This window comes from Hyposmocoma kahamanoa, unplaced genomic scaffold (genome assembly GCF_003589595.1).
Source record: "Hyposmocoma kahamanoa isolate Upper Pololo Valley unplaced genomic scaffold, ASM358959v1 88, whole genome shotgun sequence".
Lineage (NCBI taxonomy): Eukaryota > Metazoa > Arthropoda > Insecta > Lepidoptera > Cosmopterigidae > Hyposmocoma > Hyposmocoma kahamanoa.
Genome location: NW_020654466.1, coordinates 11230582 through 11257217, shown reverse-complemented (window position 1 = coordinate 11257217; position 26636 = coordinate 11230582). Strand labels below are relative to the sequence as shown.

Here is a 26636-nt window from a genome sequence, read left to right as displayed (position 1 = left end):
TTCATTTATTTCATTTATTTCATTTATTTCATTTATTTCATTTATTTTATTTATTTTATTTATTTTATTTATTTTATTTATTTTATTTATTTTATTTATTTTATTTATTTATTTATTCTTAGGAAGGTTTACAGCATTTTTTAATATTAATTTATAAACTGAATGTAAACTTATAAGCCTATTAAAAACCTCCACATATGAAAATCTATATACAAAAGCATATGTTAACACTAATTGCTAATCCTACATACGCATATACACTTTAGTTTAATTTAGTTAAGTCCAATAATAATATTAACGACATAAATATATACATATCCTACTATACTATTTAATACATATATATATTCAACATAACAAGATTTATATACCTACCATTGACTTACATACCTACTTATAATTTTAGCATACCCACCATATCTAAAATATTTACCAGTTATTGCCTTTTAAAATAATTCAAACCCACAGTTCTCTTTATAGATGTAGTGCTAGACGCAAATAAATCAAAGTCATTATCGGTGCTATACTTGTTAAAGATTTTACAGCTACGTACCATGAATGCATTTTGCCTGTAATTTGTGCGGACATTTGGTAAGTGAAGCAGAGGACGCTGCCGCAAAGCCAGTGCGTTAGCACGAAGACCAATCATGGACAGCAATTCCGGACAGTCAATTTTACCATTTACCAGTTTAGATAAGAGACAGATGTCATTTATTTGCCGACGCATTAACAGTGGCAAGAAGTGGTATCGCTTACATCGATGCTCATAACTCAGCGACTTTTGTTTGGCCCTAAAGTCAAGAAAACGCAGAAATCGTTTCTGTATCGACTCTATCCTATCAATATAAATACCATATTGCGGATTCCACACTTGAGACGCGTACTCGAGAAGACTTCGCACGAAGGTGCAATATATTACTTTAATTGCCTTCAAAGATTTTAAATCACTGGACATTCGCATCACGAACCCGAGGGCCCTAGAGGCCTTACTAGCAATATGATTGACATGATCCTCGAAAATGAGCTTGCTATCATGTATGACACCCAAATCTCTTATTTTATTAACTCTGGTCAAACTGTGACCCTGGAGGAAATAATTAGATCCTATTACGTTGGTCTTACGTGTGAATGTCATACAGAAACACTTTGGAACATTAAGATCTAACATATTTAAGATACAGTATTATTCAAACCGCAGAAGATCTAGCTGCAGAACATCGACATCCTCAGAACAGCCAATTATTTTAAGAATCTTCATGTCGTCTGCGAAAAGAATGGATTTTGAATTTAAGAAACATTTACCGATGTCCATTATAAAAATTATGAATAACAGCGGACGGAATTGACCCCTGGGGCACACCAGAAGATATTTGTATATATATTATATCAAAGCCTTTCCGCATGCGTATGCGGATGACACAACTATTATGTGACAATTTGGTATTTGCAGCTAACAGAGTTCATTTATGTAACATAAAAAGAGATCCTTATAAGATTTGGAACAGAAACCGTATCGAAGGCGTTCGCGAGGTCAATAAACACAGAAATACATTTCTTTCCCCTTATCAAGCTTTTTAACTAAAAAATCTGTGAAATCGTAGGCAGCATCATCTGTGGATTTATGTCTTCTGAAACCGTACCGAGTTTTCGCAAGAATACTTTGGGTTTCTAGGAAACCAATAAGTCTCTCATTGGTAATACGCTAAAGACCTTAGAGAGGGATGTGAAAATGGAAATAGGAAAATGGAAATGGCCTATAGTTATTAGCGCATTGTCTATCTCCGGCCTTGTAAATTGGGTGAGCAATAGATATGTTAAAGGCTTCAGGAAAAGTACCCGTGTTAATGCAGCGGTTTTTAATGTCAGTAAGAACAAGAGTAATGGTGACAGGTGAAATCTGTTTCAAAATCTTCGCTGAAAAACCACCCAGTCTGGGGAACTGCATGTTTTAAGATTAACAATCTCTCGCTCAATCGCCTCACAATAAGTTTCAAGAAAAACAAACGAGGATTGGGGATTGGAGTGTGTTTGAGGGTGACCAAAGGTTTTTGAAAGGGGTAAGTAACATTAGATGGGATATTTTCGGCAAGGTGTTTACCTATACCCGCAAAGAAATGGTTAGTTGCATCAGTGGAGGATTTTGGGGAGTCCACAGTTGTTAGGAGTTCATGTTCCTTATGCCCTTCAGCCGGCAAGCGGGGCTCTGCGGGCTGTGACCTTTTAATTCCCCAGCTACTCGTGGGATGTGTATAGAGACAGAAGAAAATAACATCAACACTTTAATTTCCTCCTTGGAGGAAATATTGACTGGTATGGGTAGTCCACCCAGCAACAATGGCGAGACTTCGGTCACGCCCACGGATACGAACCAGGATGGTCCTTCGGATCCTTTGGTGTCGGAATCCAGCGCTTAGCCGCGTATTCGGCTGAGCGGTTCTCCCAGCAGAGACTGCGGGGCCTGATGAGAATAGGTATGAGTTATGCGGAAGTTTTGCCTCTATCTGAAAAGCCTTGGAGTGAAATTCCGGTGCCTAAACCACCTCCACAACCGAAAGCGCAAAAGCGCGATCGGTCAGAGGAGACGTCACCCCAGGGACACGTGAGGAAGGCTCTCAGGACCATGGCGCCAGCTGAAAGTGGGGATAGACCCACTTTTAGCGAAATGGCGGGTTCCCTGCTCTTGGGTATCCGGAATTCGAAACCTATGTCCCGGGAGCAAATGAAACTTGTTGAGCTGTTTCTGGTCCGCACCATTGCGAATACAACATCGCATGGCGAGGGACCAAAGTTCCTGGGCGTCTCCCACAAGCCAGGCTAGATCTTTGTGACCTGTAGAGACCAAGACAGTGCAGACTGGCTTAAGGGAACGATCAACAACCTCAAGCCGTGGCCGGAAGCTCAGTTATCCACAATTAAAGAAAACGAGCTTCCTAAGCCCACCACTGCCACCACTTACATTTCAAAAAAGGGGTACACTGCCACAGTCATGGCACTCAATGACGGCCTTGGGGACCATGGTTTTCCGCAACGAACCCGCGTGGCCGAGGTACGGCACGTGAAGGTGTACAGCAAGGGCGTGGGACTGCCAACCCGCGTAAAGCACGAGGACGGCCACGTCCTCCTCGTAGCGGTTGGGGGCAGAATCGCGGCCGGGGCTTTAATCCCCGCTAAATGGCGCCCAAGAGGGAAAGGGTGAGGTGAGGAAACCTCCACCATGTCGTGGCTGCCACGGCTGTGGTGGAGTGTTGCTTTGCGAAAGGCACCGTGGATGTCGCCCTCATTCAGGAACCCTGGGTTAACCACATAAATATAATGGGACTCAATACCGCTGGTAAGTTGATTTACAACACTTGTGGGAGTAGACCCAGAGCTTACATTGCTTATAACAAAAACATTAACATTATGCCTGTTCCAGAGTTCTGTGCTGATGACTTGATGTAGCGGCATATTTACTTCCCAGGGGTAGCACTCAGGCCAATATAATAGTATGCTCAGCCTACCTACCCGGAGAAAAGAACTATTCCACGGAAGATTTGACACGACTGGCGGAATACGCTCGGCAACACAAGACTGATATTCTGGTGGGATGCGATTCCAACGCTCACCATACCGCCTGGGGGAACTCCAACATCAACAACCTCTAGAGTTATTATATGACTTTATCCTATCGAATGGCCTGTATCTTAATAACGAAGGATGTACACCAACTTTTGTTACTAGGTCAAGACAAGAAATTCTGGATATTACTTTCTCCACAACTAGACTAGCCGAACTTATAACCGGTTGGCATGTTAGTGAGGAAACTTCAATGTCAGATCATAAACATATAAGATTTGATCTGGGGACAGAAGGTGTCTGCCGCCTCATCACATTTAGGAATCCGAGGGATACTGCCTGGGATGTCTACAGAGAAAGTCTAGGGCAGTATCTACAGTGGTGTCCTAAATCGATCAAAACCACTCAAGAGCATAATCAGCGCTTTCGAGGAAAGGTGTCTGCCAAAAATTCGGACCTCCTATAGGAAGGTTCCGTGGTGGAACGCCAAACTCAGGAAGCTAAGAGAGAAAACTCGAAAACTCTTAAATTGGGCCAAAATAACGAAGGAATGGGAGACATACAGGAAAGCCCTAACCAATTATAATAAGGAGATAAGGAAGGCCAAGCGAGGGTCGTGGAGGCGGTTTTGTGAGGAAATCGCTGGTGCTCGTCAAAGTGCACGTCTTCATAAAGTGCTCGCCAAAGTCAATTCTCATCAACCAGGACTGTTAAAAAAGCCTGATGGGACCTATTCAACTTCTACAACAGAAACCCTTGAGTTTTTAATGTCAGCCCACTTTCCGGGGGCCTTGTATGAGTTACCCACTAGCCCAGCAATGACTTTGACTTTTGAATGAATGAATTCGTAGTCCTAGCATAGTGCGCGGGCAACGCCAAGCGCGTGGGTGTGCTACTATATTTTGCATACATTTCTGCATTCTTCGGAGACAGCGGTCTCGTAACCGCGGCGGGCGCGGGTGAAAACCGCTCCATGAGTTCTTAGCCTTAAGGTATCTGTCAGCCTGTTCTGTCTGTCACTGTCAAAAACAGGAGATGGGGGGTCCTCATAAGGGTGGGGGAGAGAACAAGGCACAATAAATATGAAGAAGAGTAAGAAATAGTAGTGGTCATTCATAGTGTTCTGTGGTAGTGATAAAGAGTGGCTTTTAAGTAACTATTTTAGAAATTTCCTCAGTAATTAATGTTAATTTAATCAACAATAAAAATGAGTTGCGTGCAATGTGGTGGGCCTTCACTATATAAATGCCCTACGTGTAGGCAACCGTAGTAAGTATAATCTATAATTCTAATCATTTCAAGCAGAATTTTATTATCAACATAGTAGCATCCGAAACATCAAGATTTTTACCGAAATATTCAAATGAATAAGGAATGCAACAATTTAATTAGCAGAGCGAAACTTAGGTTATGTCTATATGTATTTCGTAAAAGTACGGTATTGTTTGTATATTCTAAGTTCTCTAATTTAGTGCTAATAAAGGTCGGTAGCTAATGCGCACATGACAACTAACATACTATCATCTACCTTAAAAATTGCGTTGTATTATATTTTATTTCAAAAACTGCGTTCTATGTATGTAATTCGTATACGATTTAAAATTTGGATATCAAAGTGACAGGATAAAACTGTTACGTTGAAATAAAATCTTTGAGATAAATATAATTAAAACACAATTTTTGAGATAAACATAATTATTATGTTATTTATTAACAATGTGTACATGTAACTGCAATGTACACATAGTCGTCTTTTTGGAAGACGGAGTTGCCTGTTTTCATAAAATAAATAGTCATGTTAATAGTTGTTATCAATAGTTTTATCAATGGATTGTGAAAGGGAAACTTTTGCCAAAAATGTCTGAATTGTGGATGTTGATGATTACCAATTGCATTATTGCCTCCTTTGTTTTTCTTTTGACAGTTGGCCTATTATTATCAAACTCAATTAAATTCACATAGGTACAGTTTAATAAGAACATGCAGATTTATCTGTTGAAATAAAATTAAAAACTTCAAAATATGTCTCCTCTTTGTTTTTTAATAGATATAGTCCTAAATAGCCATTTAAACGAAAAGCACTTCAAAGTCTGCTTTTTTAAATAAGCGCATAAGCACGCTTTTCATTTTAAGAGTAAGCGTTGGTCACTGGCATGTTGCAAGCTTTTTTAAACATAAAGTCTATGCACTTAAACGGTTTTCTAAAGGACTTTTTAAGCATCAAACTAAAAAGCGTCTAAGTGAAAAGCGCTTTTATAAGCACGCTTTTTAAAAGTGTTTTTACATAAAAAAATAAGCACTTTTTTGCATTTCAATGGTTAACAACTACTACCTTATGTTTTTGAATGCTTTTAAACGCCAATGAACAAAATGTTTATATATTAAAATGTTATGTCATAATAAAAATATCGTTTCGTACAATTAATAAAAAAAAAATTTCGTTCGATTAATAAAAATATCGTTTTTTACAAAAAACTTACTTATCTTAAAACCTTTAGTGGTCTACTCTTGCGCTTCGCTATCATCACAACATTGCAAGCTTTTTTTAACAAGAAACTCTATGCGCTTAAACATTTTCTAAACGATTTTGTTCGCTTCAAACTAAAAAGCATTTAAAAAAGCACTCTTTAAAAAAAATCATAACATTTAAACGTTTTTAAAAATAAGCAGGTTTTCCCATATCTAGTCCTAAATGCAGCGTACGTATGTTTAACTTAAAAAAAATTATCAACTGCAATCACTAACTTCTTGCAGGTGGGCAACACTAAGCAATGCTATAAAGGGTCGTATTCTAGAACTGTACTCGATGCTCAAGTCAGGATTTGAGTATGGCTTAAAGCACTCGAAATCATACTCAAGTCCCTGCCATTAGGGTCGTATTTCCAGTGCTTGTGTTGCCAGTGCAATCCTGACTTGAGCATTGAGTAGAGTTCTAGAATACGACCCATAGAGTTAAACTTATTTTTTATAATAACTTTTACTTCTTAACAAACTTTGTAACAAGAATATAAACATGTAGTACTTACTCTATATATACACTTCCAAATCGATTGAATGAATCCAATCCACACTAAGTGCCAACAGCAACTGATACAAATTGGACAACAGATGAAACTTAATGATTGCCAATTGATTAAGAAAATAGTTGTACTATACATAGGTACTAGAAATATAAATAATAATCTACAAGTGTAACCACTTTATGGTGGTAGGTACTTTATCTTGGTGAGTATAAGATCACTGCAACAATGCTTACAAATCACTGTTTTATCTTTTACAGCTGTTCGGTAGCATGTTGCAAGCAACATAAATTGACACCCTGCTCGTTACCTCCAGGCCCAAAGAATGTGGAAGATCGAATTGAGACTAGGTTAACATATGACTTTCCTACAGAAGACACTGTTGCTCCAGAAAAATTACTATTACTAGGTTAGTTACACATCTACTTTAGTGAAATAGCCATCATAATTGTTAGAAGTAAAATTATTTAAATTTCTAATTCCTAACCTTACTGTTACAGAACAATCTGCAGAAATAAAACAGTGCCTAGAAAATCCGCATGTTAGAAAAATATTAGAATTACTTGACAAGTCGCCACATCCAGACCAACTCATGCAAGAGTACATGCTAGAACCTATTTTCACTGAATTTGTAGATGCATGTTTGAAGGTTGTGGAACCACCCGAAGAAGTCAACAGTGCATAAAAACAAATTAGAGGATGCAAATAAAAGTGCACTTTACATTCCATGCCATTTTTTTATTACAACAGAAACATTGAATTCATTCATACAAAAATAAAATAATTTATATGAGAAAGAAGTAATTTGAATATTGTTACATGTTAATTAGAAAGAGCAGATTTTAACAAATTCTCAAGCTCCATAGATTTCTTTCTCTCTAAATCAATTTGCTCTTCAAGCTGTTTCACAGCTTCTTTGCAATTATTATAATTTGTTATACTCTTTTCAACTTCTTTAACATTTTCTTCAACCATTGTGGAATCATTATCTAATAACAATACATACTCCATTGACTCTACGGCGATTTTTCGCCTTTTGGCTATGATAAATTTATCCACATCATCATCACGCTCTAAAAATTTGTGTTTCATCTTTGATAAAACTTCAATTTCGTAAAACCAGTGAGAGTTTCTATAATCTTCTAGTGCTGATCTTTCGTAGATAGCAAATCTGTTATCAAAATTATTCAGTCTACAAATTTTTTCATACACTATTATATTGAGAAAATCAATTACATCATACTGTTCAAAGAATTGGCTGAACTGCTCACAAGGCATATCCAAATCCGAAAACTGATTTGGTAAAACTGCCACTACTTTACATATTACTTCTTCAGGGTTTTTAAACCATCCAATTTGATTGCAGTAGTTACGTATTTGATTCTGCATACTAGGAACATCAACTGGTTTAAATTCTGATACTGGATCTGGGAGTTTCAGCTTCCGCATCATGTCGCGGATAGCAGAAGTGTTGCCGGAATTTTTCGCACTAGTGGTTATAAATTCGTAGGGTTTTGGATAAGGAGATGTGTGATCTAAGAAATCCTTAAATTCCAACGGAAATTGAGGGTAATTAAAAAGATCCTCATTTGTAATAACACCTGTGAGTTTATCAACAGCTGTATTGTAACAATTCACCAATCTGTGCAAGTCTTTTAGTACATCCCTCACTCTTCCATCCTTATCTGATTTCAACCTATACCATATTTCATTGCCTAGATACCTCTGACATATTGATTTTAGATAATCAGTCTCAAGTGGAGGGATTTCAGGGTATTTCTTTGAAAGCCATTTTAATGCAGTCTTGGTAGTAACACTGAGTGAATCAAAAATATTTTTAGGGTCTACAGTGAATATCTTGAAACTTGATATAACATTTTTGTGAACTAAATTTGCAAGAATTTGCTCAACAGCACTAAACTTTGACAAGTTTTCCATTTCTGGCAAAATTACAGCAACAGGAATCACTTGATATGCATATTTATGCTGCAACATTTCTTCGATTGTCTCAGTCAAGTTGGAATTATTTTCAGTATCATAAAACAAAATACTATTTGTTCCTTCAATAGCTTCATTGGAGATATTCTTGTTATCTTCATTATTTGTTAAGCTAACAGAAATGGCAAAATCCATTAAGTTGTTCCATGACTGCTTTCTTACGTGAATTAAACTTTCCGATACTTCATGTTGCTGTTTGTCACTAAATGCGTCAATTAACCATTTTTCTACCTCTATCTTTTTACATAACCATTTCATCTGACCAGGAGAAACCAAAGTAACTTTCCAAAAGAAACACTTATCATATGGATAGCTAATTTGTTTCATTCGTTTTAGCAAAGGGGATTTTATGATTTCCATTATATTGAAGGGTTTGGGGGATGGCAACTGTCTCAATTCACCAGTGAATTTATAACCCCTGTGTATAGCATTCATATTTATTAAAGCTGCTTGCTCGACAGCACGTCTTAAATATGCTGCTTCTTGAATATGAGTCTTATCAGGCAGCCAAACAGGTGTATCTTCCAGCAGGCCTCTTTGTTTTAAGTTTTTGAATAATTGTTTTCTCCAAATATAAAACCACTTCTTTTTTAATTTTTCCGTCCTGAATTTCTCTGCTTTTATTTCAGAGTGACATATTTCATCACAGAGCTCAATACAAATCTCCTCAGTTAAAACATCAGCACATGTCATTAATTTTTTCATGTTTTCAACTTCGTCTGTCAAGAATGCTCTCACTGTTTCATCGTTAACTTCATTGACTAGTTCTTCTATAAGCTCTGCAGATTCCTTTTCAACTCTCTCTTTGTATTTCTTTTTTTCTTCTTCAGCCTTTCGTTTCAGCTCAGCTATTCTTTCTTCCTCTAGTTTTCTACTGAGCTCTTCTCGTTCTTTCTTTCTCTTTTCTTCCAGCAATCTTAGTTCTTCTCTTTTTCTTTTTTCCTCTTCTTTGCGTTTCTCTTCTTCCTGAAGCCTCCTCTCTTCTTCTCTTTTTTGTTCTTCTCGTCGTCTTTGTTCTTCTTCAGCAAGTAATTTTTTCTCGTGTAATTTTCTCTCTATTTCTTCTTTCATTCTTTGTTCGTGTAGCTTTTCTGTATCATCTTCATTCTGATTGAATTCATAAACAGTACTTTCAGATTTTTTTACCGAATTAAATATGTTATCTGCAACTGATGGAGCTTTGTTTTTGCTCTGAAATATTGTATAATCTTTGCCTTCGGCAGAGTTCGCACTTTTGAAGAAACTACCAGGAGATGAACTTTTACTTGCATCTCCATTTGTCGAGAACAATGACTTCGATTGATTAGCAGCTGCAAATATATTTGAGGCATACTTCGTATCATTATGTTTTGCAGCAGCTTGTGCGAAAATATTACTAGCTTTTTCTTTGTTTTCAGATTCTTGTGCCGCTTTAGCAAAAATACTGCTGGCTTCCTCGGTTTTATTAGTGGAGAACACATCAGGTTTTCCAAACACATTTCGACCACTTGCCATATCATCTTTATTAGTAAATAAATTGCTTTTCACTACACTTCCAAAAATACTCTTATTTGTGTCTTGTTTTGATACATTTGAAGTTTGGCCAAATATGCTGGGTTCAGGGTTTCTAAATACAAACTTTTCAGTTTTAAAAACATTTTGGGCGTTTGGAAAAGGATCTATATTTTCATTGCTTTTTTTTTGGAACAAAACATTACTTTGAGCAAGTTTGTCCCCAAATAAGTTTTTGCCTAATGCAGCTTTTAATGTACTCGCCTCTTTATCAACAAACAAATTGTTAGATTTTATTGTCTCTTGCGGCTTCGAAAAGGAGAATAGCTTTTTGGAATCATTTTCAAACATTTTTTTTGTCGAGATCGAGATAATATCGGTAGGAGCAACAGGAATCGCTGGTTTGAATGCAAATAAATTACTTTCTCCGTTCACTTTCACTGGTGGCATAATACTGTTAACTTTAGCAGACGCCGCAAAAGTATTTAAGGGTTTCCCTGGACTTAAACTTCTAGCTTCTGGTTTAATAAAAAGATTGGTTTTCGAATCACATTTTTCAGCATTCACAAAAACTTTCCCACCTTGAGCTAGCCTTTGAATTTCTGCTTTCAAAGCACTAACATCTTTGTTACTATCGTTAACTGTATTATAGCCTTGGTCTTCTGCAATAAGTGCAGCCTCTTTCAATCTACCATCTTTGCCGAAACTCGTATAGATAGTATGATTTTTATAGTCATAGTGAGAGAGATGACCTCCAGCAATTACCTCGCCAACACTGGTTAATCTTTTAGACTCTATAAGGTGGATTGCTCGCGCAATCGGATACGGATTGCTGTCTTCGATAAACTGATTTCTGTCCAGAATAACAGTAATTTCTGCTACATCTTTGCCGAAACGCAAACCATAGTGGTTGACGAAAGATTTCATGCTTTCAACAGATTCAAAGGCAAGTGCACTCATGAGATCTTCAGCAGGATAGCGGGATCCTCCTCGCGGAGCATAAGCTTTCACAATCCTAGCCAAAGCTCTAGCTCTAACGTCATTGAAATAACGTAAAAGAATGCACGCTTGCAGATATGTCGCCTTCTCCTTGACCAATCTGAAGAATCTTACATAGTTGTTATTGTCCAAAGCATTGAATACTTTAATGGCGAACATAATACCTTCAGACTTTTGTATAACGAGGGGAAGCTGTTTAATCTGAAACAAATAAATCTTTACGTTAATAAAAATCAAGTTTAATAGTATTATGTCTACAAGAGCCATGTACACAAACCAACAACCCTGTACACAAATAAATTTACGACATTATACTAACCTCCCACCAGAAATTAGCGTCTCCAAGATTCAGTAACGCAATATATCCTCTGAATTCAGCTTCACATGGTTTCATATCTGGTTCTACGTCGGCATACATATGTTTGAGTGTTTGAAGGCACTTTGTAAGATTGTCTGTGTTGAGTTTCTGATCAAATTGTGTATGTTCAAGATCCGCAAGGCGAGCCGCGCAATGTGCATGAAACCGGGCGCACATTTCTACTAGGCGGATAGATACTGAAACAAAATCAATAACATTGTCAAAACCATGTCCCACATGACAACTAACATAGTATCATCTCAAAATGGCTTTAATTTATATTAATATTACCTATTTAGTTTCAAAGCGATAGTATTGTCCTGTCACTTTGAAATTAAATCGTTTATGAATGACACATCAATGTAGCAAAATTTTGGAGATAAATTATGAATATAACGCAATTTTGAGATAAAATATAATATAACGCCATTTTTGAGATAATACTATGTTAGTTGTCAAGTACGATGTGGTTATACCCTCTGGATAAACTGAATCTTAAATGTGAAACTACCTGCACAGCATAGAGCCTGCTGCGTTATATCTTTTCGAATACTTCTTAACCTATCCCACATAAAGTGGAACCAGTCTGCCAGAGAAACCTATAAGGAAAATTAAAATTAGATGAAAATACCACACACATAGGAATTGTTTAAGTTAGGTGTTCTTTTAATTAAAGTTGAGATTTTCTATTTATAACTTTGATTTTCGAAATCACAATATTGACTTTGCACTACAAAAATCGCCGTGACAGAGAAAACAGTGTCGCCATACATACAAAAATATATAGAATAGTTCTGAAATAAACTCATTGGGCCTATATAAAATTTTATTTTGAATAGGAATATCTACAGATATTTCAGAATTAAATATAAAGCATGAAGACAAACAGGTACCTTAAGCATCAGACCTGTATAATTTTTTCCCTTTGAGTTTTGTTCAGGTTTCCCTGCTGCTGGCTATATAGTAATCTCTTGTCAATATAGTAATCTCGTATAAAATTATCCAATAGAAACTGTCTCTCACCTGTCGTTTAGTATCAACAATTTCATGCAGCAGATAGGCACATGTGCGCATAAGTACTGCAGCGGGTCGCAGTTCATAGCACATTGGTATTTCTTGATCGGCAGAGCTGCGACTATACTGCTTTACAGCACGCCACCGTTCTAGTTCACCATCCAAACCTGGTATTGTTTCGAAGGTCATGACCTGAAAGATACAAGGTAGTATTGTGTTCATTAAGTATGACAGGAAGACAGCTGCTGTGTAGTAATGAACAAAAATAAATTGCCTGTAAAAGATGACGATTAAGACTGCAATGGATAACTAGAACTGAGATAAAAAAATTTTAAGTTTGGCTAATGGCATGAGTATTATCAATATTGTATATAATACAACGGATGTTATATATTTTGTTTCCATACTTGATGTTCGGCCTGCCTATGCAACATCTCTTTTTCAGGACACATGTCAGGACAAGTGCCGATAGTAGCGCCTCCTATCTTAACTCGCGAACCTGCACCACCCCATGCTCTTAAAATTCTGGAAATATTGAAATAGTATTTTTAGTCATAAGAAATATTTAATCACTATACTTATCAATTGTTCCTCATCATTCCTTATCATTCATTAAATCACAATAGTTTTGTCAAGATTTTTTTATAATAATAATACTTTTTAGTAAATGTAAATTTTTAAACCCTGAAAAAAATGTGACCGTCAGGATGCCTGGTCGCCTGTGGTGTCTGGCACTTAGTGTATTTTCAAGAATTGCTACCTATATGCTACCTTTTCTAAATAATTGCTACTTATCATATATTCTGAGAAATTTAAAAAAATTTTTGACCAGCCATTCTGACGTCAGGATGGCGGGTCGCCTGTTTGTTCAGCATGAAGGAAACAGATTTTCAATAGACAAAATGGGTTAAAAAAACAACTGTCCATACCTATCCCTTGCGTCCAAAATTCTCCATTGCTCATCAGGAGTAAAGGAAACCTTGGAACGCAGCTGATGAAGCTCAGCAGCAGCTTCCGATGTACTGAGACTGGTGTGAGATGATGTCACTGCAATAGTGGATTCTACACCACTTACTGGTCGGAGACTGTAATGGAAATGTAATTGGTACAGACTCTAAAACTCATAATGAAAAACATTAACTTCAAAAGAACAAACTCACAATCCTGTAAGAAAACTTACACTATAGGTTGCTTTTCCCTCACAGGAATTTTTGGTTTTTGCACAAGAGGTTGCTTCAAAGCCCTTTTTACTGTTTTAATTCTGTTTGCTATTGGTGGGGGATCCATGACCATAGCTGCAATATACATTCAAAATTCAAAAAATAATTTGTTAATATTCAGTAAATAATGATCAGCTCTGCCTAATCAGCTAGATATGGATAGTACTTACGTTTTTGTCTGGTAACCTTATAAGTAGGAGCACCACTCATAGCTGATAGCTCTTCCTCAACATCGGGGTCTGGCAGCCAATCTGGATCATCATCTCGCTTGCTCCTTCTTCTCCTGCAGCAATAACTTGGAATTAGGTTGTTTTTGTCAAAACAATCATAGTTCAATGTACAGCCAGTTATATCATGTTAAACCCACGATCAAACCTGAGTGGCACGTCTGAATGTCAACAGTAGGCAAGTGAGGTCATCAAAAACTTGCCAAGGCTTGTCTAGCCCTATATCATTGAAACCAATGATTAAATTATTGTGTTCTGCACTAATACAAGAACTGTAGAATTTTACTAGCTCCTATTACACAGGAGTGATTTACATGTTCAACATAGAACTACAACAGTACAGGGGAAGAAGTGAGTTTTCTAATTCCTGGTAGCATCTATCTTACACGAATTGAGGTTGGACATGTGCTTATTCAAACCATAGTCTCATGACCACACTAAGGAGGTTATTCCTACTTGAGACTTGCTTTTGATACCAACTTACATGCGAGGCTTTGTCCTGGTGACATCAAACATGAACCCATCATAAGCACCAGCATTTAACACAGCTCGCTCAGCAGATATAGGCTGGTCATACTCGACAATGCACATCTGCCTACGTGGTATCAAACGTATCTTAAGCGCTCGTCCAAACTTGCTGAAATGCTTCTCTGCTGCACCCGGTTCAAACAAGCTATCTGGTACATTTGCACAACTGTAAAGTAGAAACTTTAAAAGTGATAGGTCGCTTTGTCATCATAATTTGCAATTACTTAGTTAAATAATATGTAGTAAGTATGCAGTAAGTCACGATTTAAGCTTATTCAGTTTTGTGATGTACAAGCTTCCAGCACAAGTTCTCAAAATTAATTCAAAGGTTGTCATTCCAATGTTACATTTGACCCAATGAGCAAGGTTACAACGTTAAGAGCAAGTGCCCTAATAACATAAAGATAATACAGAACGAAAGTAACGCGTGCCGAGGGTATACGCAATACTCACGTGACTGATGTTTTGTAGTTGAGATTGGCGGTAGCGTCTAAACCTGGACTCTTCAATTTCTTCTTGGGGCTTACTAAACGGTCCATTTTTGTCTATTTACACTTACTTTGAGCCGCAATCAGTGTATTACAACAGTAATTTAATAACGAAAATCATGATAATATCATAAACAAGAATATAATCTGTAAGAGGTTGCTTTCACAAAGCCTACATGTGTACTTGATCCACTGACATGGAATACGATAGAAGCAAGTTATATCACTGATGTTTACGTTGTAACCATTGCAATTTGAGCATCAATTTCAAAGAAAAATGCATAAAAATACCACGCAAAACATTTATTGTGACATTAATGACAGTTGGTTATTTTATGTTTTTAGAGAGTTTTACGGCTTTGGCAGGTGGTGGTTTTAGCCCCCTTTACACAGCCACTATATCGCGAGTTATCAGGAGCAGTGTTGCCAACAGCGCTGGGTGCAATGTCGCCATTTTTCACAACCTTAGTAACCTAATGTAGACGAATTTTAGCTGTGATAGCCTAAAGTGGCTCCTTTAGGCTACTGCTTTAGTAAACCTCAGTAGAATCATATAAAAGTAAATAAATTGATATAATGGGGTAAATAACTGCCTACTGCTCCCTCCAGATGTCACTAGTGTAGAACGTTTGGTTTTGACAGCTAGAGCTATAATTTGTCAGTGTTTTTGTAAACAAAGTCTTCAAGAAATAATTCTCTAATAAAACACTCTGTGCAGCAGTTGATTACAAAAATATGGGAATACATTCATTCCCCAAAAAACTTAATCCAGAAGATTTCGCGGGAGACTCCCGCCGAAACGGATCAACCACAAACAATTTTTCTTTCTTAATGTCACAGACTTTTCATATTTTCATGGGGAGCTTATCTTTTCTTTAATGTGACATATGTACGCTCATTTTTTATTCTTAAGATTGTGAACCGAAAGTAGCCGAATAGGCGACCAGTCGCCTTTCAGATTTTTATCGTTGTTGATTTTCGTCCTAAGTAACCTAAATGGCGATAAATCGCCTAACAGGATTGCGCGCGGAAAAACCTGCACGTACAATCGTGCGCGATTACCTGTTTGAAATTTTTTAAGCTAACTTTCTTTCGCGCGCGATTGCTCGTGTTCGATTTTGTCACAGCGGAAAGAGAGTCCGTCCCCTAATAGCGCAGGATAAACCGCGTGAAACTGGTGCGTGTTGGAGTGCGCGATTGCGCGCGCGACTAATGAACACAATCGCGCGGTTTTTCCTTTTTCCTTCCAACGTGCACGATTGATGTATCACGCGCGGTAGTGTCTGTTTAAAGCCCACTATTGTCGTAACTCAAAATGGTGGAATTGAGAAAACGCGATTTGAAAAAACATACTGAATGGATCTTATCGCGAATAAGGTGATTATGTTCATTTATACATAATACTTAGTTGCTCATTATTTATAAAGGCGAATTTATATTTATTAATTTCATTCAATCATTTAAGTTTTTGAACTTAACTGAAAAAGACATTGTAGTCCTGGGTGTTGGAGGTCATGATGATAATCCCAATTTGTTGCACTCGAACTTTTGCTTAATTTTGAGTAAATTAACGAAATGTACAGTATATATAGTGCCGGTCAACTTTAACTCGGCTCTGAATGAACTAACGTTGAATAATCATCTAAAATTATGGTCACAAAACTTTAAAAACTGTATTTTCATAGAGTCTCTCAATAATGCCCTTATTCGTAAAAAATCGTATTTCACATACCTACTTACACAGAAGTTGAATATGTTGATTGATACTCGTGATTATAATAGTAAATTTTTGTCTCTAAAAAATTGTAAAGATATGAAAAAAATTTCTAAAAATTCAGTTAAACCAATTAAGTCTGATGAATTAAATAAAAGTACATGTCTTTCGACACGTGTTAAGACACCATATACAATTCCATATTTCTTTGAAATTATGAAGAAAAAGGTAAGCAATGGTATAACTTTATCAGATAAAAAATGTTTTCGTCCCTAACTTTGATATTAAAGAAAAACATTCACATTCTCTACTTCATCAATTACAAAAGGAAGAGAGTGTACATGACATGGAATCTGAATCTAAGTATTTTACAATATTCCATCAAAATATTCAGGGATTTCTATCTAAGCTTGACATTTTGGAGATAGAACTAAATGGTAGTAATTATGAGTGCCCAGACGTTTTGTGTTTCACAGAAACTTTCATTAAAGGTGACGAGGAGAACTATATTAAATTAAATAACTACGAATTAGCATCATATTACTCAAGGAACAAGAAACGAGGAGGTAGCTGTATAATGATTAAAAGGGGAATAAGTTATGAAAGAATTCATTTGTTTGATGAGATTTCGGCTAATTTCCATTTTGAGTGTTGTTCTATATTAATACCTGAAATGAAGTTTATAATTATCTGTATATACAGGTCATCCTTAAAAAAAAAGTACATTGATATCTTCCTCGATACATTTGAACTATTACTCCATAAAGTTTTTAAAAAATATCCCAAGCACAATATAATAATTTCTGGCGATCTCAACATAAATCTATGTACCAAAAATCGTGTAACAAAGTACTTTAGTGATATGCTTGAGAACTATAAATTGATATCGCATATAAATGATGCTACAAGGTTAAACTCATGTCTCGACCTCATGATAAGTAATGTAAGAAAAGCCACAGGAAAATTGCTGCATTTAGCATTATCAGATCATGATACGGCACAATTACTTGTTACACCAATTAAGAAAAAAATAACTCTTGTAAAAAAATTGTATATGTTTAAAAGAGATTATTCTAATGAGAACATTAAGAAATTTCGAGATTATCTGTGTAGTCTGTCATTTTCGGACGTTACCAAAAAACGTCGATTAAACGAGGCATTTGAATGCTTTCATGAATGGTTCCATCTTCTGTATAAATTGTATTTTCCAAAAATAAAAATAAAAATCACTAACCAACACGTTAAACCAATTTGGATAACGGTTGGTCTTAGAAAAAGTTGTGTAACCAAGCGGAAATTACGATTAAATTTCTACAAAAACAACAACCCTCTTAATAAAAGTAAGTACTCCAAATACTCGAAGCTACTAAAAAAGTGTCTCAACTTATCACAAAAAATTAGTAATGATGACTATATAAATAAATCTAAGAATAAATGTAAAGCAACTTGGAATTTAATTAATAAAAGAAAGAATAATTGCAATTTGGAGAACCACTTCATTAAACAATTAAATATTAATGAGTATACAATAACCGATCCCAATGATATTGCATCAGAATTTAGTAATTATTTCATAAATGCGATTGAAGTGAGCAGTAACAAGTATAATAATACATGTACTTCGATTACATCTCATAGCATTTTTCTTGAGCCAGTTAATATAGAAGAAGTACATAACACTATCTCATCATTAAATAATACTAATGCAGTGGGTTATGACGAAATTACCACTAACATAATTAAAAAATGTAAGACTGAATTGGCTCCGATTCTCGTATATTTAATAAATCTGTCGTTTGAAGAAGGTATTTTCCCAGATGTACTCAAAGTGTCTATAATTAAACCATTTCATAAAAAGGGTGACAAAAAAAATATCACAAACTATAGACCAATAACACTTATACCTATAATGTCTAAGATATTTGAAAAGTTAATGCATAAGCGAATAATGAAATTCACAAACAAATTTAACATAATTAAAAATAATCGATATGCTTTTAGAGCCGGTAAGTCGACGACTTTAGCATGTTTTCAGCTAATGCACAAAATAATTACCAATTTAAACGACAAAAAGAATACAGTTGGTATATTCTTTGACATGTCGAAAGCTTTCGATTTTGTAGAGCACAACATACTAATAAGTAAACTGGAAAATTATGGAATCAGAGGTATAGCCTTGGAATGGATGAAGTCTTACTTGAAAGATAGGAAGCAGTGTGTAGAGATTGTAAACGTAGGTACAAATTCTATAATTAAGACATTCAGATCAAAATATAGAGTGAACGGATATGGTGTTCCTCAAGGAAGTGTGCTAGGGCCTCTTCTATTCATCTTGTATATTAATGACCTCCCAAATGTAACGAATTATGATTGTGTTCTATTTGCAGATGACATTTCAGTAATTGTACCAATTGACAAAACCACTGACATAGAAACTAATGAATTAAATTTAAATGACACACTAATTTCAATAACAAAATGGTTAAAATTAAATAATTTGAATGTTAATATTAACAAAACTAATTATATACAATTTGTAAATCACTGTGGACGTAAATATAAACTTAATATAAATCATGAAGGACAGCCATTGAAGGAGTTAAATGATACTTGTTTTCTCGGACTTCAAATTGATGATCACTGCAACTGGAAATGTCACATAAATAGGGTCTGTAACAAAATAAGTGGCTATGTGTATATGATGTGTCAGCTTAAAAGAACAGCAATGAGTCAAACCTTACTCACAGCCTACTATGGTCATGTTGAGTCTCATCTTAGATACGGACTATTGTTATGGGGAAACAGTACTGATGCTGACAGGGCCTTCAAAGCCCAGAAAAGATGTGTGCGTGCAATGTATGGGGCGCCACCAGACCAGTCGTGTCGACCTTTATTCATAAAATTTGGCATTTTGTCTCTCCCTAGTCTGTATATATATGAGTTGTGTATATTTGTACGAAATCACGAAGGTTTGTTCAAACGAGTTAAAGATAATTTAAACCGATATGTAAGGCACCAAAACAGGCTTGTTGTGGACTCTATACCCAGAACAGCATTATACGTGAAGAGTTGTTATGCAATGTGTGTCAAGGTCTATAATAGTTTGCCTGAAACTCTCAAGTCACAACCAATAAATAAATTTAAATACTCACTAAAGCTTTGGCTAAAACAAAAAACATTTTATGATGTAAATGAAATATTTGATTAGGTTAGGTATATTTTTATGTAATGTGTACTGTATTGTGTATGGACATTTAATTCTTTGACATGGTTTTTATTATGATTTTATTTTATTTTATTGCTTCTTTTTTGACATTCTTTAGTCTTTAATGCACATTTAATTTGAAATATTGTATTGTATTATGATTTAAAAAACCATAATTGTATATTGTATGTCAGAAATGACTAAAAGTGTGAAATTACATTATATAACTTTTCCATCCATTGTACCACTTTTAAAACAATAAACGAATTTTGAAAATTTTGAAAATTTTGAATTTTCAAATCGTGTTTTCTTTATTCCACAACTTTGACCTAAGACAGTATTTGGTTTCATGTGCGAAATATTATAAGTTCATTCATTTTCAAATATCGTGCCAACCCTGTTACAGAGATAATGTCCCATTACTCTTTTTTCAAACTTCATCAATGTTGTATAAGTACAAAAAATATAATTTTTTACCGTATTACTTCGGATTTAAACATTTTTTAACCCCGCAATAAGAAATGGTGATTTTTAAATATAAAAAGTCTTCACTGTTTACCTATTTCACATACAAATACACGATGTTTGTCTGTGGCTTCGTATTGCCGTCCGCTAACTAAAACGCAGGTACGTGACAAAAACATTTTTTGAGATGTCATAATAAAACCGTAACCCACTTTTAGAATATTCAAACTGTTTATTTTACTACATCTAGGGTCAGTTGCGATAAGTTGGACACGTTAACTTAACTAACTTAACTGTCTTTAAAAGAGAATTTTAAGCTGTAACTCGTGCTATTTAAAACGGATATTTGACCATTTGTCACTTAGCTGCGTTTTTGTTAGTGGACGACAGCGTAGCTCCCAAGTGAATGGATGGATATCAAAGCTATTTTTTAATTTATATTTTTCTTCCAATGATCATACATAATTGTTTTTTTTTTCTGAATAATGAATTGGTATGTGTCTTCCTTAACTTGACACTGGCGGAATTATCGATTATATCGACGGAGCTATAAAACTTTAAATAGTTTAATTTATTAAGATGATGACTTCATAGCCAATATTCAAAAATAATAATATTAATAGCCAAAAAATGACAGTAAAGGAAAAATATGTATGTAGGTATTATTAATATATTGTTAAATATTAGGGGTTAAAGTATGAAATTGCCGTTTTATTGCAATAGGTTCTTTGAATTTTCATAGAATCTTCATGGTTTGAGGTTTTCGAATGAAACTTTTTTCAAATGGTTTCTGTGATTTTTTTTATTAAATTTGAAACATTTGAATATCGACTTTCAATTGTTTTTGTTATTCAATTTAGACAAGAAAGATGGATACTGCGAAAATTCGAGTGATTTTTGAATACGAGTTCCGACGCGGAACTAACGCGGCAGAAACAGCCCGCAATATCAATGCTGCGTTTGGAGAGGGGTCTACTAATGAACGCACCGTGCGATTTTGGTTTAAACGCTTTCGTGATGGAAATTTCGACTTAAAGAACGAGTCACGAGGAAGACCGCCCACACAGGTGAATAACGATGAATTAAGAGAGATAGTGGAAGCCGATCCTAGTCAAACTACCCAGGAATTAGCGGCATGGTTTAACGTTACCTTACCCACAATATTGACTCACTTGCGTCAAATCAATAAAATAAAAAAATACGAAAAATGGGTGCCTCATGATTTGACTAATCTGCAGAAAGAAACGCGTGTTGAAACTTGTGTTGCCTTGTTGAACCGGTACAGAAATGAAGGAATATTGGATCGAATTGTAACATGTGATGAAAAGTGGATTCTTTATGATAACCGGAAAAGAAAAATGCAATGGCTGACCCCAGGTCAAATGCCACAACAGTGTCCTAAAGCAAAACTTACCAATAAAAAGGTAATGGTAACTGTTTGGTGGTCTCAGCATGGTGTTATTCACTATAGTTTTCTCCGATCTGGTCAAGCAATAACGGCAGATGTCTATTGTGCCGAACTCCGAACCATGTTGACAAAACTAGCAGTAAAACAGCCCCGACTCATGAATAGATCTTCACCATTATTGCTCCACGACAACGCGAGACCTCACACAGCACGAGAAACCATTTTGACCCTTCAGGAACTGCAGTTCCTGAAGGGTCAAAATGGTTTCTCGTACCATTCGTCATCCTCCGTATTCACCAGACCTTGCTCCAACGGACTACCATTTTTTTCGTGATTTGGACAATTATCTACGTGACAAGAAGTTTTCTTCCCAGGAGGCAGTACAAAATGCTTTCACACAGTTTGTGCAGTCTAGATCGTCGGAGTTCTATCGCAAAGGCATTAATAACCTTCCCATTAGATGGCAGCAATGTATAGATAATAATGGCAACTATTTTGATTAAATAAATTTGTTAAAAATTTAAAAAATAAACAATTTAGATTTTCAGTACAAATCGGCAATTTCATACTTTAACCCCTATTATAATGAACCTGAGTCCCTGACCTTTGCCAACTGTGTCGTTGCTAGGGAATTAGTTTCTCCCATTCACAAATTCAAAATTGATATCTTGGGCCATGGCAGAGGCGTGAATCTATAATGGACAATAGAAAATATGATAATGTTACAATTTACAATAATATTTTTTTGACTAATACAATTTTTAGGCCATTTACGTAATAACCAGATACAAATTCACTTATTCACTTATATAATTATGTATAAACTACAACCATCGCTGAATTTCAACAATTTTATCGTCATATATACTGTTAATTCAACATCACCAAAAAAAAAAATTACCTAATGTTCTCTGATCAGTCGATTTAGAAATCCGGTGAACAGATGTTGATGACCCGTGATGATGGATTGCATAACCACATTCCGTCGCGCAAGACGTGCACCGGAGTTCCGGAACGGGCCGGATGTAGCTGTTACTTTCTAAGAAGCTGCTATTTTAGCAACGCCCATTTTAACTTATTTGGCAATCGGCGTTGAGCTAAGTCCGTGTTTGAAATAATATTTTATTTATTTACACACTCCTTGCATGCCGATTTCCCCGTCATGAGCTTTTAACTGAATATTATGTATATTAATGGCGGATTAACGTAGTAATGTTCGAACAAGAACCGTCGAAAGACTGATCTATCTCAGTTTTAAATACTAAGTAGAGTTTTTACTTGCCGTGTACTCTAAAGTGACTCTTGTTGAACTCTATTAATTTTAAATATAATCTACATCACTTAATTGAACTATGAATTTGAAGGATTTGGAAATTGGAATTCGTATGAGTACCTATGATCTACCGTATTTTTTTATTATGACATTTTACGCCAGCTCCAGCTGAAATAAGGTGTTATTATGTGTCATTTTACTAATTTCGCTTTGTTTATGTCTTTAACGTTAGTAGATTTGATACATAAGTATATTGTAAGGATAACCCTGAATCTAGCAGCAAGTATTTACATTTTTGTATGGTCAGGCCACCTTTATGATAACGAAAAATTAACATTTTGTGTTCTAAACTAAGCCAGAATTTAAAATTAATTTTAAAGTCAATGTATATATTGACTGCATACGTAGTTTATATAAAAATAATTGCCAGCCAGTCAAGGCGGAATTTTTCGAAAATAATCCTATGAGCGCGTAGAATGTGGCCCAGCTGTGAATCACCTTGTGACGTCATCGCCATAAGTTCGGGTGTCGCATTCCGTTTGAGAGCGCAGCCGACAGCTTAGGCGCATGGTAGCGGTTATATAAAAGAAAGTGGCGCGGCCGCGGCGCGACCTTGCGCGGTGAAAGGCGTGGCGCAAGTGGAACAGCCGGAACTCGCTCTTCCCACGGGCCGATCCAGCCGATCCCGCGCCTCTCGCTCGTGCCGTTATACCGATCAACTTTCGGTAACCGGTTCAATATATTTAGCGAAAAAAATGCACTCATAGTACCGTCCCATTTTAGATCCAAGATACAGGCGTAGAACACAGAATGTGACATACGAATTCGATGTTTTGAATTGAATGGTGTAAGCATTGTCAAACATTTTGTAAAAAAAAATACATTTTGTGAGATTATATGAAAAGATTTATTTTCATATATACAGGAAATAATATAACAAGAAACAATATACATTATAACGTAACTATGTATTCGTAGGTTGTTATGCCACTTAGTGAAACTCTCCCTCTTGAACGTTACTCATTATTTATCACTGTAACTATCTCAGTTTGTAATGGTAAGACAGCAAATAAGAACATAAGCAGTATTGTAGTTGTGTATCTATTGTATGAATATATTCAAAATTAGACATTATGCCTTGCTTTTGTAATAGGATTTCACTTGATTATTAAATGGTTGATCCACTTGGAGATGAAAAGTAACTCTACATAATATCAAATTTGTCATAATGAGTAAGTAAGGTATTATAGTTAGTCAGTCTGGCAAAACCTCATTTTACCTGATAATTTAGTTGTGCAAGTGAGATGAGCTGTAGTGTTTGTGGCCTAGAATTTGGACAATTTCCGATTGCCTCCTCAAGACCGCTCCGTCGACGACGACGCGACGGGCGGCGGCCGCAGAGGAGCGATAGAGAAACAGCAACGGGCGGGGGAGGGGTCAGTAGCGGGGCGACACAGGCGAGACGGCACGAGACGACCTAGCCCTAGCAACAGCGCTGCACGATCTGTGCGAGCGCTGCCGCGTCGGTGTAAACGACTTCACGGACGGAGTATTAAATTGATAGAGTTAAATAAGTTTCTTTTACCGGAGCTTTTCTACTAATAATAAACTGAACAACCGAATCTAGAAATAGATTTATGTACGTTACAACTTTACAAACTTATAGTCAAACATGATGTTCCATAGGCAGAGCTACACCAAATTTACATAATATATGACTTGATGTTTTCCCTCCTAAAGTAAACCGATTTGCTAAATGTAGAGATGCAAGCTGACATAGAACACAGTTTATTCTCAGACTGATATTCACCTGCCTTATCATATCAGACTGTGGAGTGTGGACAATAGAGAGAGAACAGCGCGTGCAGCGGCCGCGAACCCGGATGCGGCCGTATGACGTAACACAGCCTTCGCCCCCCTCCGCGCGGTCGCCGCAACCCGCAACGCCCTACCCGCACGTCTCCTTGCGTCTGGCTGTCCGTCTACAGCGCTCATTTTAACGTACTTTGCAACTTTGCCTCCAATTCTTCATTGCAACTCCTAAAGGCTACCAATCGAATGAGCATTAAACAAAAAGCTGTGTACTTACTTGTTTCAAGTTTTTCACATTGTTGTTTGAAAAATTAGACGTAAAAGCGTTACGTAGAGATTACGCATTTTAAATAACAATTTGATTATATAGATATCGTTTAGAAATGCTGGACAAACTAACATAAAAATTTGAGTTCGCAATTTTAACTAGTTTTTACTCTATCTATTTACAATTTTTCGTTAGTGTCTACTTAACTTAGACAAGCGCGTTTGTATATATGTAGTCTTTTTAATTAGTCGGAGCGGCATGCCAGTGGGCAATTATTTTTGAAATTAAGAAGCACCAGTTACTCGTCACGGTGCGCGCGCGCACCTCCAATGAGGAATTATTGTAATGTACTTTATGACCCTGGCTTGCACTCGGTTTACTTAGAGAAAATTATTACGTATAATTCTTCTTTCACGTATAATATTCTTCTTTTTTCATAAAAATTCAAAAAATAGCTACGGGAAAAAAATATATTTTTTTAAATTTTTTTCTTCCAAAACTGTATTTGAAGATTTTACATGTAAGTAAAATTAGGAGCTTAAAATTACTGGAGGAATGAGATATTTTATTTTTGTGAAAGTACTCCAATAAAATCATACAAAGATCGAACACACAGAAAAACTTCACAAAGTCTTAATGGAGAATTTTAGTTAGGTAATTTTTCGAACATTAAACTGTTTATGGTGCATTACCAATTCAAGATACAATTACTCAGATAACTTGAATTATTTCTTTATAAGCGACCCTACTAATTGCCTGTGAGGATAAATTCTCGAAAAATCGACGCACCGTCATTCAAAGGCACCAATTCGTGCGATGACTACGAAAGAAGCTAAATGAGCTGAGACTGTGTGACCGAATTGCGAAATGATCACTGCTCCAGTGAATCATTGACTCTCACCAGAGAAATGATGTAATTTGTAACACCATTTTTTGTTAGCCGAAAGGTAAGTTAAACTAGGTAACTTTAGATGCGAAATTATTATCATACAAGGAATTTCATTCGCACATTTTCATGTTACATACTTATTATGTTGTTTTTTGTACCGATGATATGTTCTATTCATAATGCAGCTATTTTTAATGATATAATAACAGTCCACCATTCAATAACGTAGTGAAATTAAGTAATAATCAACATTAGCCTATTGGCTAATATCACTTTTTTCCTGGAGGTTATATACAACATCTCCTTTATTTATGATGTACGAGTATTACGATAAAGATGACAGACGATGAGTTGAATCACAACAACGTCAAGCAACCTTGTAAGACAGTTTGTGTTAAATATTCATTATAATATCCACTATTGGGCACGCAAATAATATAAGCCCTTCCATCTCTCCCGGTCTTGTGCGGCCCGCATCCCCTACTCGTACTGCCGGCTACGTTCCTCAGCACGTCAGTCAATATTGCTGCATGGCGCTACGTTTGATTTGACGTGATCGCTACTCCAGAACAAGTCCGCTCCATGGGTTATCATAGTCCTCTTGCAGGTATGATCGGCTCACTGCCACTTCAGCTTACAGATTTTGCTTCCTATTACGGTTACTTTAAGACTCTGACATAAAATATTAATACTTAGTTTTGATC

General features: G+C 36.0%; 2 protein-coding genes across 3 annotated transcripts; one reads left to right on the top strand and one right to left on the bottom strand.

Moving 5' to 3' along the window:
* Positions 1 to 4551: 4551 nt before the first annotated feature.
* Positions 4552 to 7318, top strand: LOC113235741 (zinc finger HIT domain-containing protein 3). Its single transcript, XM_026471625.1, has 3 exons — positions 4552 to 4824; positions 6836 to 6984; positions 7076 to 7318. Exons 1-3 carry the CDS (start codon positions 4763 to 4765, stop codon positions 7258 to 7260), a joined length of 396 nt encoding a protein of 131 aa, XP_026327410.1. The 5' UTR covers positions 4552 to 4762; the 3' UTR covers positions 7261 to 7318.
* Positions 7319 to 7334: 16 nt separating this feature from the next.
* Positions 7335 to 15082, bottom strand: LOC113235739. Of its 2 annotated transcripts, XM_026471623.1 has the most exons (10): positions 14864 to 15082; positions 14367 to 14576; positions 13826 to 13938; positions 13616 to 13730; positions 13365 to 13520; positions 12843 to 12960; positions 12445 to 12627; positions 11933 to 12020; positions 11383 to 11618; positions 7338 to 11264 (listed from the first exon to the last, which is right to left on the bottom strand). In XM_026471623.1, the coding sequence occupies exons 1-10, from the start codon at positions 14947 to 14949 to the stop codon at positions 7398 to 7400; spliced, it is 5172 nt and encodes a 1723-aa protein (XP_026327408.1). In that variant the 5' UTR covers positions 14950 to 15082; the 3' UTR covers positions 7338 to 7397. The 2 variants fall into 2 exon arrangements, with proteins under 2 accessions (XP_026327409.1, XP_026327408.1); XM_026471624.1 differs by lacking the exons at positions 13826 to 13938; positions 14367 to 14576; positions 14864 to 15082 and adding an exon at positions 14683 to 14758 and having other exon boundaries at positions 7335 to 11264; positions 13616 to 13732.
* Positions 15083 to 26636: the final 11554 nt, after the last annotated feature.